Raw genomic sequence first — 13,982 nt, 5'->3', positions numbered from 1 at the left:
CTGAGCTGAGGCACAATTCCTGGCGGGAGCCAGGGGGGCTGTGTCATCGGCAGGTGTCTGGCTGCGTCAGGAAGTGTGGGCGAGTCCCAGGGCGGGGCAGGAGCTCCAGAGCTCTGTGCGAGGGCGGTGTGCATTCCTCAGTAAGCAGTGCATTTACTGGGCCTCTGCCATGAATTCTACAGGTAGTATCTCATTTTTTTGGAAGAAGAAACTGATGTTCAGAGAGGTTAAATACCACACTAGGATTTGAACCTAGACATTCTGACCCCAGAGCCCAAAGTAGTCAATTCCGAGGCTCCTTTTGTTGGCCTCTGAAAATTGGTGTTGTGATCTGGATCATTTTGTAGCAACATTACCATAGTTTCCCACTTACCTTTTTTTCCCATTAAAAATAAAATTGCTAGGAGTGGGGGGCTCTTTTATACAGAGAAATCGCCCACCGAGCAGTCATATTTTTTAACAAGGAAAAAAGGTAGCTATAAGTGTGTTAGCGCCCTGGCGGTTGAGCCACTTCACACTGTGTAGAGTGGGTTCAGCACGAGAAACGTCCCTGTTTGCAGACACAGGCTCACAGACAGCAGGCTGGCAGCTGTCGGGGGACGCGGCGGGCAGAGTGGAGCAAGTGAGCAAACACGGAGAGAGAGAGAACTCAGGGACGTGGGCAGCAAACAGTGAGCCGCCTGCCAGGGGGAGGCGGAGGGGAAGGGAGAGGAGGGTAAACGGAGGATAAATGGTTGCGGTGATGAACACACAACACAGCGTACGGAGGCTGTGTTGTGGAATTGTGCACCTGAAACCTATACAATTTTGTTAGGCAGTGTCACCCAAATAAGTTCTATAAAAATTTTTAAAATTTTTTAAAAAGAAAGAAAATCACGCTTTTACACACACTATTGTAACTGACTTAGGCACCATCAATGGGGCTCAGTGCATTGAGTGAAAGCTTATTTGAGCACAGTGTCACCCCATAGATTGTTTGTTAATTAAAAAGAGAAAAGCGCTTGTTTACAGTGGAGAAATGTGGCAAGTCGGAGGCTAGCCAGCTGACAAAACCTGCCGCCCCCAGCGCACGCAGGGTTCTGTGTGCACGCTCCAAGGGCAGAGCCTGGCCGGCGGCGCGCTCCTGCCAGGAACCTTTGCTTCTGAGATCTGACCACGAAGGACAGTGAGATCCAGAGCGAGGGACAGTTTCTCAACATGGCCTGAACGCTTCAAAAAGGTCAAGGTCATGAGCAACCAGAAATGACTGAGGACCTGCGTAAGATCCAGAGGACCGGCCAGACAGCCAAGCACGCACTGCTGCGCTGCGCAGCCCTGGGAGGCCGTGCTGGGGCGGAGCAGGCATGTCTGAAAGGGGGCTGTATCTCAGAGCAGGGTGGTACCGGAGGTCGTTTTTTTGACTGTGATAAATGAATTATGTCCTTGTTCTTAGAAGATAAGCAGAAGTATTTAAGGAGGAAATGTCATGATGTTTGCAACTTACTCTCAATGGGTTCAACAAAAATAAATATATAGGGTCCAGCAGAAATAACACCCTTTTTTATTATAAAATCTCTTATTACAAAATCATAAGCTTGTAATTCTGCAACAACAGTAGCACACTCAAGCACATCACATGACATTTTAGGTGAAACGTTCAAATTAAGACTAAATTATTACACCCGTATTATTACCCTACCAACCACACTCAAGCAGGCGTTACTTCTGCCAGACCCTGTCGAAAAGGTAAACTGTTGCCAGTTGACAAATCTAAGTAAAAAGTGCGTGCCTGTTCACGTGGTATTGAAACTGTTTTGTGGATTTGAAAATTCTCAAAGGGGGAAAGAACTGAACAGTGTGTGAAAGCAGCCAGCGTGCAGCAGCAGCGGCAGCACAGATTCACAGAGAAGAAGAATAGGGGGACGTTTTCAAGGTGAATGACAGGGGGGACCACAGCTAGGTTTCTGCTCGGTTGTCATCTCTGGTAAATTCGCGTTGGTTGCGGGCTCGGGACGCCCGGGACGCTGGGCCGCCTCCGCGACTCGCTGGCAGGGGTGTGAGAGTGGGGTGGCCGTGCGGACGCGGGCCCAGCTCCTTCACTGTTGACACCAGTACAGTCTGATTGTTCCGTACGCAACACCTGTCAGCCACTGCTTGGTCAGACCCGAGTTTTTTCCTGAAGCTTATGTTTTCTCTGGCATTATGTCCCCCCACACACTGGGCCAGGTCTTTGCGAATCTTTAAAAGTCAGGTGTCCATGGCAACCTTAAATTGGGGCCTTGGAGGCCAGATTGACATCAGATGTGCGGAGTGGGGAGGTCCACAGACCTTCCCTGAAATTAGTACAGTTGGGGGGCTTCTCTTCTAAAAGGGGTCCCCTGTTGTCAGGTTTTGGGGGGGTTCATGACTGAAATGATAAGAACGCAGTGCCTTCCCTTGTAATCAGAGGATCTGCTAGGATTATTTTCATTTTGCTTGCCCTGCAGAGTTCTTAGTCTCCTTCCCTGTCACTCCGCCCAGTCTCCTCCTGTGTCCTGGCACCGTGAGGCTGCTTCAGTCCGGCTACTCCCTGTGGGCCCTCTGGTCCCAGTGGAAATGGGGTCCTGTCACAGAGGCACAGGAAAAGCATTTGGGGGACCCGTGTATGGGAAGGTGAGCTACAGTGGTGAGATTTATTGGGAAAGAAAGAAAAGGCCTCCCCCACCACACTCCTGGGGTCTTCTCTCTGTGGTCCCACTGCGGGGGACGCCCGGCCTCGTCTTCGCCAAGCCCAGAAGGAGGGCCGGATCCAGAAATTCTCTGCCATCAGTTCCTCCCATCTGGTCTCTGTCCCTGCCCGGCCAGCGTGGTCTCCGTTCCCGGCCGTGTTCCAGCCGGTGCTACGTCGCCATGTCCAACACCCAGGCTGGCCTGCGGCTGCGAGGCCCGCACGGCTGCCGCAGAGGGAGAGCAGGTGAGCACGGGTGCCTGGGTGAGGGTCCTGATGGTGCCGTCCGTCTTGGGCTTGGGAAGGACCAGTGCTCCCTCAAACTAGCCCATCAGATCCCCCGTCTGTCCCAGGCTTCTGCTGGGCCCGCCGCCTAACCAGCCCAGTCTTTTTCCCAGGTTAGACTGCTTCCCTTTATGATCTCCATCTTGGCTTCTGCTGCACAAACACCCAGCCAGGGAACTTCTCCTACTGTTTCTCTTCCCCCCTCGACTGTGTCTGCTGCTGGCCAGTTACGCCCTTCCATGCCCCTCCGCGTGTGTGAAGCTGTGACCCCCGATGAAGTGGGCTTCATGTCTGTCTTAGCTCCCTGGTAGGTGAGGTGTGTTGATGTCTGAGTCCCTTTGCTCTCTTCCTTTATTACTGTCCACCTGCCTACGCTGACACCTGTAAGAGTCCCTTTTCCCTTGGAGGGTATAGTTTCCATGCGATCAAGAGCAAGTGCACAGGACAAAGTACTCCTGTGTGTCTGCACCACTACTCACTGGGAGCACTTCACTTCTGGCTCTTCCGGTCACCAAATGTGTGGGGGTTTTTCTCAGTCCCAAGTGGTTCTCAGGGGTGTCAGCTGGGTGTCCTCTTATTCAGCTGGATTCGGACACGACGTGGAGTCAGCCTCAGCTCCTCCAGGCTAAGGGCTCCTCCACCCGCCCGCCCCCGGGCGCCTCCATAAGCCCTCCCCTGTCCTGGGTTGTCACCTGTGCTTCTGACCAACTGGCCGTAAATCAAGGTTTCCACAACCCCCTGCTCAGGTTCAGAAACTTGTTAGAATGGCTCACAGAATTGAGGGAATTACATTTACTGGTTTATTAGAAAGGATATATTAAAGGACAGATAAACTGCCAGATGAACGCTGACACAGGACAAGGGTCGAGGAGGGGGCTCTCTGGCACCCACCCTCCCGGCACCTCCGTGCGCTCACCACCCCCAGCAGCCAGGCAGCTCTCCAGACCCGGCCGGCGCCGACTCAGCCCCCAGCCCCGCTTCCCGCCCTGGAGCGCGCAGGGTGGGTGGGGGCGCAAGCTTCTGGTGACCACCTGCCACGCGCAGGCCACCCAGGAGCTGCCAGGAGAGGCCTCGTTAGAACCAAAAACTCTCCGATTGCCCAGGAAATGCCGAGGGAGTTTGGAGCCCTGTGCCAGGAGCCAGGGGCAGAGACAAATATGTTTTTTTACTAAATAGCAGGTAATTTTCTACTCTCTTTGAAAGGTGAGCATTCAGGAACTTGATCATAGTACGTGCTCAATAAATGCTGCTGAATGGAATTAAACACTTCTTTTCCCACACAGCTTTCCAGCTGAAGTTAGGCGGCGCGCACTTAGCGTTCTCTGAGTGAATGAGATGGCAGAGGCTGGTCCCCCGGCCACCCGTGCAGCTGTCCCTGTTCCTTTTCCAGCTTGGTCTTCAAGAGGGAGCCGCAGACGGCTTTCTAAACCCACGTTTGTGCCTGGTGTGATTATAAAGCAATGAGACTGATTGTCATGTGTCGAGTGTGGGATCCGTCTCAGTTACTTTATAGCCACGCCTGGCACCTCATGCCACTCGCCACTGCCTGTTGGACAGCACTGAAAGCTCACGCCTAAGGCCTCTTAATGGAAGTTTAAAGTGGGTTAGCATGACGCTAGGATTTTCTCTAACTTCATGATCAGAACTTTTATTTCAGAAAGATAATTAGACATTAACTTTGTTGCTTGCTTTAAATTTACAGTGTTTGTTTTGGGGTTTTTAATCAGTATCCTGATAAATTGCTATTCTGATAAAGTGGCAGCACAATTTTGAATAAGGTAATACAAAAGTATATGTTCCATCGGGTTAAATTTTTCATTAATCTACTTTACTGAATTTCTTTTCAGTTGCATGCGGTTTTTGGCTGCACATGATACAAGGACAGTCCTTCTAGTTAAATATGACAAATTAAATATATAAACCACATATTTAGTAGTAGTATTCATTGAAGAAGCCTTTGAAAGGTCCAATTTTGGGGGGTTTGTTTATTTTGTGTTGGTGATCTACATTTATATGCACAAACCTTATTCAAATTTGAATAAGTTGTTTCTAATTCTCTCTTCCCAAAATGAAAAGCTTGTTCTCCTTCCTCTAACGCCCAGAGTCTTTGGGACTTTTTGAAGAAGGGAGATGGTGGCAGTTGCAGGCTGCCCGGGCAGCTCCAGCCGGTGACGGACGGCAGCCGGCAGCCGGAGTGGGGGCTGACAGCTTCTCTTTTTCCTTGAGAGAAAGAGAGAGAGGACGAGGAGGAGCGACTGCAGTTTCTGCTCTGCCTGGGAGAGTCCCTTGCCCTTGGTGTATTGCAGTGTCTGGAGACGATGAACGAACGTGAACGTGCTAGGCGACTAGCAGTGCAGCTCAAACCCGCCCTCCTAGTTAGACTCAGGCAGCCGTCTGTGCTGAGCGGGGCTGCGGGGCCGCTGTTCGAGCTGGAAGTGTCTTGACGCCACATCACCCAGAACGGTGAAGGCTGGGTTTGTCTCCGGAAGAGTTTTGATTCCCAGCAGGTTCCGAGGTGAACTAGAAGGAAGCTTCCTCCAGCCAGGTCTGGACACAGGTCCAAAGTTAGTTTCAGCTGCTCTAAAAGGTACCACCGTTGGGCCCTTTGCTGCTGTTAACTCAGTTACCGGACTTGGGTCCTTAGGCCCGGTGCCCGTGCACAGCCGCGCTCCCTGGGTCCTCGCTACTCCTCGCGCTCGCCTGTATACAGCAGGTGATCCTTGATTGTTCCTAAGGATGATTGGTGTAAAAAGTGTATACATGACAGCACTTTTCTCCTTTACCTAAGGAGTCGGGACTTTCTAAAGAGCATTTGAAGATGGAAGGCGTTTTACAAAGAGAACCTGCCACGATTGTATCACATGTTCATTGCTGCATAATACAGTGTTTTTGTACTGTTTTCACACTTGACTGGATTTAGTAATTTTTAAAAAGATTGTTGTAGTGCAAGTTACTAATGGCTCTTAACATGACAACTATTTTATGCTCTGTCTTAAGAGCCACGCCACAGATGCCTGCTCCTGCCTGACACCAGCGTGCCCACCTGCAGCTTCATCTCATTTAAAAAGTTGAATCTGCAAGCGCACACCTTTAACAGAAGTTGTAATATAGTTTTTCTAAGCGTTTTTTTTTAATAGTTGATGTTCCCATAAGTTTTAAATGTCACTTGAGTATATATATTTATTTTACATTACAGGCACTGGAGATATTATTGCTGTCATGATAACAGAACTGAGGGGTAAAGATATTTTGAGTTATCTGGAGAAAAACATCTCTGTACAAATGACAATAGCTGTTGGAGCTCGAATGCCGCCAAAGAACTTCAGCCGAGGCTCTCTAGTCTTCGTGTCAATATCCTTCATTGTTCTGATGATCATTTCTTCGGCGTGGCTCATATTCTACTTCATTCAGAAGATCAGATACACAAGTGCACGCGACAGGAACCAGGTGAGCTGCCGGTGCTCTGGTGGCTGGTGCTCGCCGCCCACGGAGCACCGACCTCTGTCGGGACCATGCGTCATACAAAGATATTTTCATTTTACAAAAAGTTTTAACTTTCAGTAATTTTAATGTTGAAAACATATCTACACAAGTACTTTAAGGATATTTTAAATGCCTACGTGGGGAAATTACTAAATTATAGTGGTCACTTGGGAGTATTCTAAGTAGATGGTTAGCTTACTACCATCGTATGATCGAGCTAATTCTGGTAACTCTATAGAAGAAAGACAGAAAGCTGCATTTGTAAACTGGTAACGCTGGTCATCAGTGGGAGGGACTGGGGCATGGGGGAGACTTCACTGCACACCATTTTGTTCCATGAGAACTTTGAATTAGGTACTATCTATTCAGAAAAAGTAAGTCCATTGAAAATAAATTGTCGTGTCTAAGCACAGCCGTGCAGCAATGCTGGGAGACCCAGGGCCAGCAGAAGAGCTGAAGCCCTGCGGCCCGGCCGGCTGGCGCCCTCAGTGGGCTCTGGGCGGCGGAATGAAGACCCAGGGAGGAGAGGGCACGGCCTCGTGCCCCTGCAGACGGGGTGCAGTCCGTTTGTTACCTGGTCGTTGGACACACTGCAGACAGACTGTCTCCACAGGAGCTGAGACCCAGGCCTTAGGTCCCTGCGTGATCCTAGGCTTTCCGCCTGGGAAGCTGAGGAGCGACTCGCTTGGAGAGTGGTTTGAAGCCAGTTTGCGTTTAACCATCCTCTCCCTAAATATTCCATCCAAACCCCAGGGGGTGGGGTGAATTTTCACCCTTCCTCACTCTGGCGGAAGGAGCACAGGCTCTGTTTGCTCCGCAGCAGACAGGGTCTGAGTTCAGCTTCTGGCCTTACCGCCAGTTTGCCACGTTCCTCCAGTTTACCTAGCTTCTCAACTTGTTTCTTCATCTGAAAATTGGTATAAAATATTTTATTGAACATGTATGTACCAGGCTCTGTGCAGTGTCCTGTACACCTTTAAATTTTTTATTTTAATTTTTATTATTTAGAATTTCAGACTTAGAGAAAACTTGTAAGAATAAAGTATTCCCTCACCCACATTTGCCAGCTGTTAACGTTTTACCATATTTCCTTTTCTGTGTGTATATATTTTTTTAACCATTTGAGAATAAGTTTGAGATATGGTATCCCTTTATCCTTAAATACTTTATTATGTCTATTCTAATATAATACCATGATCTGATCTATAGATCTTTTCTAAGTTTTGTAAAATTATCTTAGTAATGTCCTTTGTAGCAGAGGAAACCCTAGATTATTCGATCAGTTTATGTGTTGCGTGCACTTGTCATGTTTCTTTTTCTGTTTCATGACATTGTTTCATGTCTTTCAAAGAGTTACGGGCCCCCTGTTTTCATTTGGAGTTTACCTGATGTCTGCGATCGTTCATGATTAGAGCCAGGTCACCTGTGTTTTTGTCAGAAATACCAGTCTGTTACATTTGTTAAACTTCTTAATTTGCGGTGATTACAGATTCACACGCATTTGTGAGAAATGCGGTCTCAGGCAGCCTTTGCCCGTCCCCCCCACAGTAAAATCTGCCATCACTGTGCTAAATGGCACAGCCAGGACATCGGCGCGGCAGCGGCCCCCCGCCCTTGCTCGAACTCCCCTAGCTTGCCTCGTACTTGTGCGCACGCGCGTACGTCTGTGCAACGTCAGGCGGCCTCTTCCACGGTCAGGATGCAGAGCGGCGTGGCGCAGGGACCACCGTGCTGGTCTCCTGTGGTCGCTGTGGGCTTCCTGTGGTCGCTGTCCTCCCCTTCTCCCTTCCCCAGCCCCCAGCCACCGCTGGCCGGCCCCACACTTGGCAATTTTGTCATCTCAGGGGCGCCGGGTAAATGGAGTCTCGTGGTGGTTCGCCTCTCGAGTTTGGGCTTCTTCCCCTAACGGAAGTCCCTTGAGATCCTTCCAAGGTGTGTGTATCAGTAGTTCGCTCCTTTGTACTACTCAGTGGTATTCCACAGCTGGGATAGACCACAGTTCGGTTAATCAGATTGGTTCCAGTTTTTGGCTATTAAAAATAAAGTGACTGTGAACATTCACACACAGGTTTTTGTGTGGACGTGAGTTTTCATTTCCCTGGGATAAATGTTCAAGGGTAAAGCTTTGGGGTTGTTATGGAAGCACATTCCTAATTTAATAAGAAGCTGCCGTACTCTTTTCCCAAGTGGCTGTACTCCTTCACATTCCCCCCAGACACAGAACCCTGATCCCATTCCTTTGCATGATTGAGTGCATATGATGTCGTCTCAACTTTTTATTTTAGCCATTCTGATAGGTGCAGTAACATCTTTTCTGTGGCTTTTCCTTTCCACGTGAATTTTGTGTGTTTTTACACTTATTTTTTAAAGATTATATATTTATTTATTTTTAGAGAGAGGTAAAGGGAGGGAGAAAGAGAAGGTGAGAAATTTCCACGTGACAGAGACTATTGGTTGCCTCTCGCACACTCCCACCTGGGGACCTGGCCCACAGCCTGGGCGTGTGCCCTGGCTGGGAACCAAACCAGCGACCTTTTCATTTGCCGGACGATGCCCAACCAACTGAGCTGCATCGGTCAGGGTGGTTTTTCCATTTATTTAGGTCCCATTTTCTTTCTTTCGTTAGCATTTTATAGGTTTTAGCATGTAGATCTTGTACATGTTTTAAGTTTATACCTAAGAATTTCAATTTGTTTAGAATGACTGTGAGTAGTAATGTAATGGTAAGTGGACTGTGTGTTTCAGTTCCAGGTTGCATGTGTTCATTGTTAGTGTATTGAAATGTGACTTATTTTCGGGGGTCGATTTTCTATTCTGCACCCTTGGTAAACTCAGTTGTTACTGTAGATTGATTGTGTGGTGTTTTCCACATAGTCAATCATGTGTGTCTGTGAAGAGGAACCCTCTTATTTCTTCCTTTTCCATCTTTATGCCTTCCTTCTTCAGCGTGTCCCACCGAATGGCCAGGACTTCAGCCCTGTGCTGAGGGGCGGCGGCGAGAGCGACCCCTGCCTGTGCCCTGCCTGAGGGCAGGCTCCGGCTCCGGTTGTCACACACGGCGCTGGCTGTGGTGCTCCGTAGATCTTTATTGCCAAGTTCAAGAAGCTGCTCCTTATTTCTAGTTTAATGACAGTTTTTATCACAAAGGAGTATTGGAGTTTGTCGAATGGTTTTATGTGTCAGTTGATGTGATCACATGACTTTTGGTTTCTTCTTTAGCCCATGGACATGGTGGATTGCAATAATTGATTTTTGAATGTTGAACCAGACTAACACACCTGCAGTAAACTGCACATGATCTAGCCTTGCATACGTGCAGTAAACCCCACTTGGTTATAGTGTGCCGTTTTTTGTACGTCGCTGGATTAGATTTGCTAATACTTTCTTGAGGATTTTGTATCTAAGTTTGTTAGAGATGCTAGTCCAGATGCCGGGGGGTTGGGGGAGGGTTGCAAAATTTAATTTCTTTTACCTTTTTAAAAATTTATTGATTTCAGAGAGAGATTGATTGATTGATTGATTTGTTGTTCCACTATCTATGCACTCATTGCTTGATTCTTATATGTGCCCTGACTGGCCATCAAACCTGCAACCTTGGCGTATCAGGATGACACTCTAACCAACTGAGCTACCCAAAGCCAAAATTTAATTTTTTTAATCATTAAAGATTTTTCATGTTGTCTATTTCATCTTTATTGAATTTTGATAATGGTGGGTTTTGAGAAACTGGCCTGCCCATTTTTCAGATATCAAACTTATGAATACAGTTTTTCAGACTATGCCCTTGTTCTCATTTTAAGGGCTGCAGTATCTCTAGCAGTATTCCCTGTTCATTCCTGATTTTAATGATTTGTATCTTTTTAACATATTTTATTGATTATGCTATTACGGTTGTCCCAGTTTTCCCCCCTTTGCTCCTCTCCATCCAGCATCCCCATTCCCTCCAGCAGTCAGCCCCCCAGTTCATGTCCATGGGTCATACACACAAAGTTCTTTGGCTTCTCCATTTCCTAAACTGTTCTTAACATCCCCCTGTCTATTCTATACCTACGAATTTGTGCTGCTTAATCCCTGCACATTTTCCCCCATTCTCCCTCTTCCCACTCCCAGCTGATAACCCTCCAAATGATCTTCATACCTATGATTCTGTTTCTGTTCTGCTTGTTTGCTTAGTTTGTTTTTTAGATTCAGTGGTCGATAGTTGTGAATTTATTGCCATTTTAATGTTCATAGTTTTGATCTTCTTTTTCTTAAATAAGTCCCCTTAACATTTCATATAGTAATGTCTTGGTGATGATGAACCCCTTTAGCTTTACCTTGTCTGGAAAGCACTTTATCTGCCCTTCCATTCTAAATGATAGCTTTGCTGGATAGAGCAATCTTGGCTGTAGGTCGCTGCTTTTCATGACTTTGAATACCTCTTGCCATCCTTCTTGCCTGCGAAGTTCCTTTCGAGAAATCAGCTGTAAGCCTTATGGGAACTCCCCTGTATGTAACTAACTGTTTTTCTCTTGCTGCTTTTAAAATTCTCTCTTTATCTTTAAAATGCCTTTGGCATTTTAATTATGATGTGTTCTGGTATGGTCCTCTTTCTGTCCATCTTGTTTGGGATTCTCTGCTTCCCGGACTTGTATGTCTATTTCCTTCCCCAAATTAGGGAAGTTTTCTTTCATTATTTTTTCAAATAAGTTTCCAATTTCTTGCTCTTTCTTTTCTCTTTCCAGCATTCTTATGCTTTGAATGTTCGTACATTTTAAGTTTTCCCAGAGGCTCCTTATACTATCTTTGTTTTGGGATTCCTTTTTCATCTTGCTGTTCTGCTTGAATGTTTTTTTCTTCCCCATGTGCAAAATCATTGACTTGATTCTCAGTTTCATCCACTCTGCTATTGATTCCATGTAAATTTTTCTTTATTTCACTTAGTGTAACCTTCATTTCTGCCTGGGTCTTTTTTAGGCTTTTGAAGTACCCAGTGAGTTCCTCGAGCATCCTTATGACCAGTGTTTCGAACTCCATATCTGATAGATTGCTTATCTCCATTTTGTTTAGTTCTTTTTCTGGAGTTTTGTTCTGTTCTTTCATTGCGGCCATGTTTCTTTGTCTCCTCCTTTGGTGGCCTCCCTGTGTTTGTTTCCGTGTATTAGATAGAGCAGCTTCGACTCCCTGTGTCAGGGAGCCCCTGTGCCGGTTTGTTTTGTTAGGTCCAGGGGTTCATAGGTCGAAGGGGGAGGACCTAGGAGGAGCAGGGCTACTCCACTGTGGCAGAACTGGAAGTCCCCCTAGCATCGCACATGGTTTTTGACTTGGACATAGGTAATCGAAGCAATAAATATTAGACGAAAGTGAACTGATGTAAAAATATCTTCCAGGGATAACATTATTGGGTATATGTGTATGAAATCAAATATACAGCCTTAAAACAGAATTTATCAGTTTTACAAGGTTTTTGACAAGATGAATAGTTGTAAAATCAAAATATGATGAGATGGAAGAGTACAGAGGCAGACGGGCACTAACCACATGATGGCATTTGTATATCATCATCAAAATACCAGATGAGAAAGTCTGAAGGAAACACATGTCAGCTGAAGCTCTTCAGCTGTTTGAAAGACAGGTCTGGCCTTCTTGGCATCTGTGCCCTGCCCTTCGAGAGCTGGGTGCTGCTGCGCCCAGCTGACATCTGCTACAAATATATATATCCCTTTAATGCTGGCAGAAAGGGTCAGATATATATATGTGTGTGTATATATATATATACACATATCAGATACATCAAATGCAGTTGGACTTGAAGACTGTGTGTAACTTCAGGAACATGATAATGTGTGCGCCAGAACATGTCTGGGTGGTTCACAAAAGTTGGCTGCCCTTGTTCTTGGGAGAGACTTCAGAACAAGCCAACTCTGAACAGCACTTCCGGTGTGTGGTCTGTCTCTGAAAACATGTCTTGAAAAGCTTTTTATATTCTTAAAATAGCTTCGCTTCTGTTAAGAATATATTGGTGAGCACTATATGGGAATGTTCCTCTCACCCTTGATTTCCTGATTAGAAAAAGAAGCCTTTGGGTTTTGAAGATGATTGCAGTATATTCAGAAGATCGCTGTCTTCATGGTTCACATTCCACTGTGTTGTCTGAGCCGACCAACAGAGCTGCCATTGCCTCTCGGCTTGCCCCAGCTGCCACGCTCTGCATCTTACTATCCCCGAGTGAGGGCCTCCACCTAGGTACCAACAGGCTTCAAGAAGCAGTTGGTATTCCTCAAGATTGGGACTTGTGGCAGTTTTACTTGGGCACCACATGACTCGGGCCACGCGGGTTACAACTTCCAGGCCCTGGAGTTGTTTCTTAGCGCTGAGGGGGAAGGAGGAAGGGGATGCTCTGTGAATCATTGTGAAGATGAAGGTCACCTGATTTTTGGGTTGGAATACAGCATGAAGCAAAAGTCCGTGTTGTAATTACGATTTTAAGAAGATCAAGCATTTCATTAGCCAGTCAAGTAACTTGTTTATTTACCTTGAAATAATAGTTACTTTCCATGTTAAAATTTGTCAATTGCAGGCTCAGTAACTTAATATGTAATAGTACTAATTCAAACTACCTGCTCTCCAGTGTGATTCTGAATAGAAGATACATTTTTATTGAAACTGTAAGGCAACCCCTGTAGAAAGAAACAAAGGAACACAGTTAAAGGGAAAGAGAACAAAGCCTGAAGGTCAGGAGGCATATAGATTCATGTTTAAACCACGCCCAGAGCTGCACATGCATCGTTCTTGTTCTTGTTCTAACCCAGCAACAATGACTGCCAACAAATTTTTTATGCATAATAGCACTTTGGAACTGTGGCTAAAACCAAAAAACTTCCATGTTTCTTTTTATCCCAAGTTGGTGTATGGGGTTGAACTGAACATTTTTTCTGAGACATAACTTGGCCAAATTTTGAGACAGAGTATGGTAGACATCTCCAGAAATTAGTGAGCAAGCGAGAGAGAGAGAGAGAGAGAGAGAGAGAGAGAGAGTGTGAGAGTGGCTCTAATAATACTCAGCCTGGAGTTCTGTGATTTAAAAATATAATAAATAATTTTTTTAAATTTGGAACAAAAAAAAAGTCCAGCCTTCTTTATTCAGTGATGTTGCTTCATTTCAAATTAAAAATTTTAAATGCTCTTTTACTCTCTGTCTTTATTGATTGATTTAGAGAGAGACAAAGGGAGAGAGAGAAACATCAACGTGCTGGTCCCCATATTTATGCATTCATTGATTGATTCTTGTGTGTGTCCTGACTGGTGATCAGACTCGCAACCTTGGCATATTGTGATGATGCTCCAACCAACTGAGCTACCTGGCCAGGGCTAAATTAAAATTTTGAACCAATATAATATATGAACATGATTTTTAAAAATAAATAGTAGCACAAGGCCTGGTTTCTTGCCCAGTCTTTTCCTACCCCTAATTCTTTTTTCCCCTTTCAACTCTTTTATCTGTTCCTTGTATTATGCACTTCAGATATCTAGCATGCCATACTCCTTT

General features: G+C 46.0%; 1 protein-coding gene across 2 annotated transcripts in view; it reads left to right on the top strand.

The window, feature by feature from the left end:
• The window catches only part of RNF130 (ring finger protein 130), an 88,429-nt gene that overhangs the window by 36,229 nt on the left and 38,218 nt on the right, over positions 1-13,982 (top strand). For both annotated transcript variants that reach the window (XM_054566281.1, XM_054566282.1), the window contains exon 3: positions 6,168-6,418. In XM_054566281.1, the coding sequence (XP_054422256.1) occupies positions 6,168-6,418 (251 nt within the window). The remainder of the gene's footprint in view (positions 1-6,167; positions 6,419-13,982) is intronic.

This window comes from Pteronotus mesoamericanus, unplaced genomic scaffold (assembly GCF_021234165.1).
Source record: "Pteronotus mesoamericanus isolate MK-2021 breed Mesoamerican mustached bat unplaced genomic scaffold, CSHL_Meso_final contig_171, whole genome shotgun sequence".
Lineage (NCBI taxonomy): Eukaryota > Metazoa > Chordata > Mammalia > Chiroptera > Mormoopidae > Pteronotus > Pteronotus mesoamericanus.
Note: the sequence above shows the minus strand (reverse complement) of the source record. Positions and strands in the feature narration are given on the sequence as shown.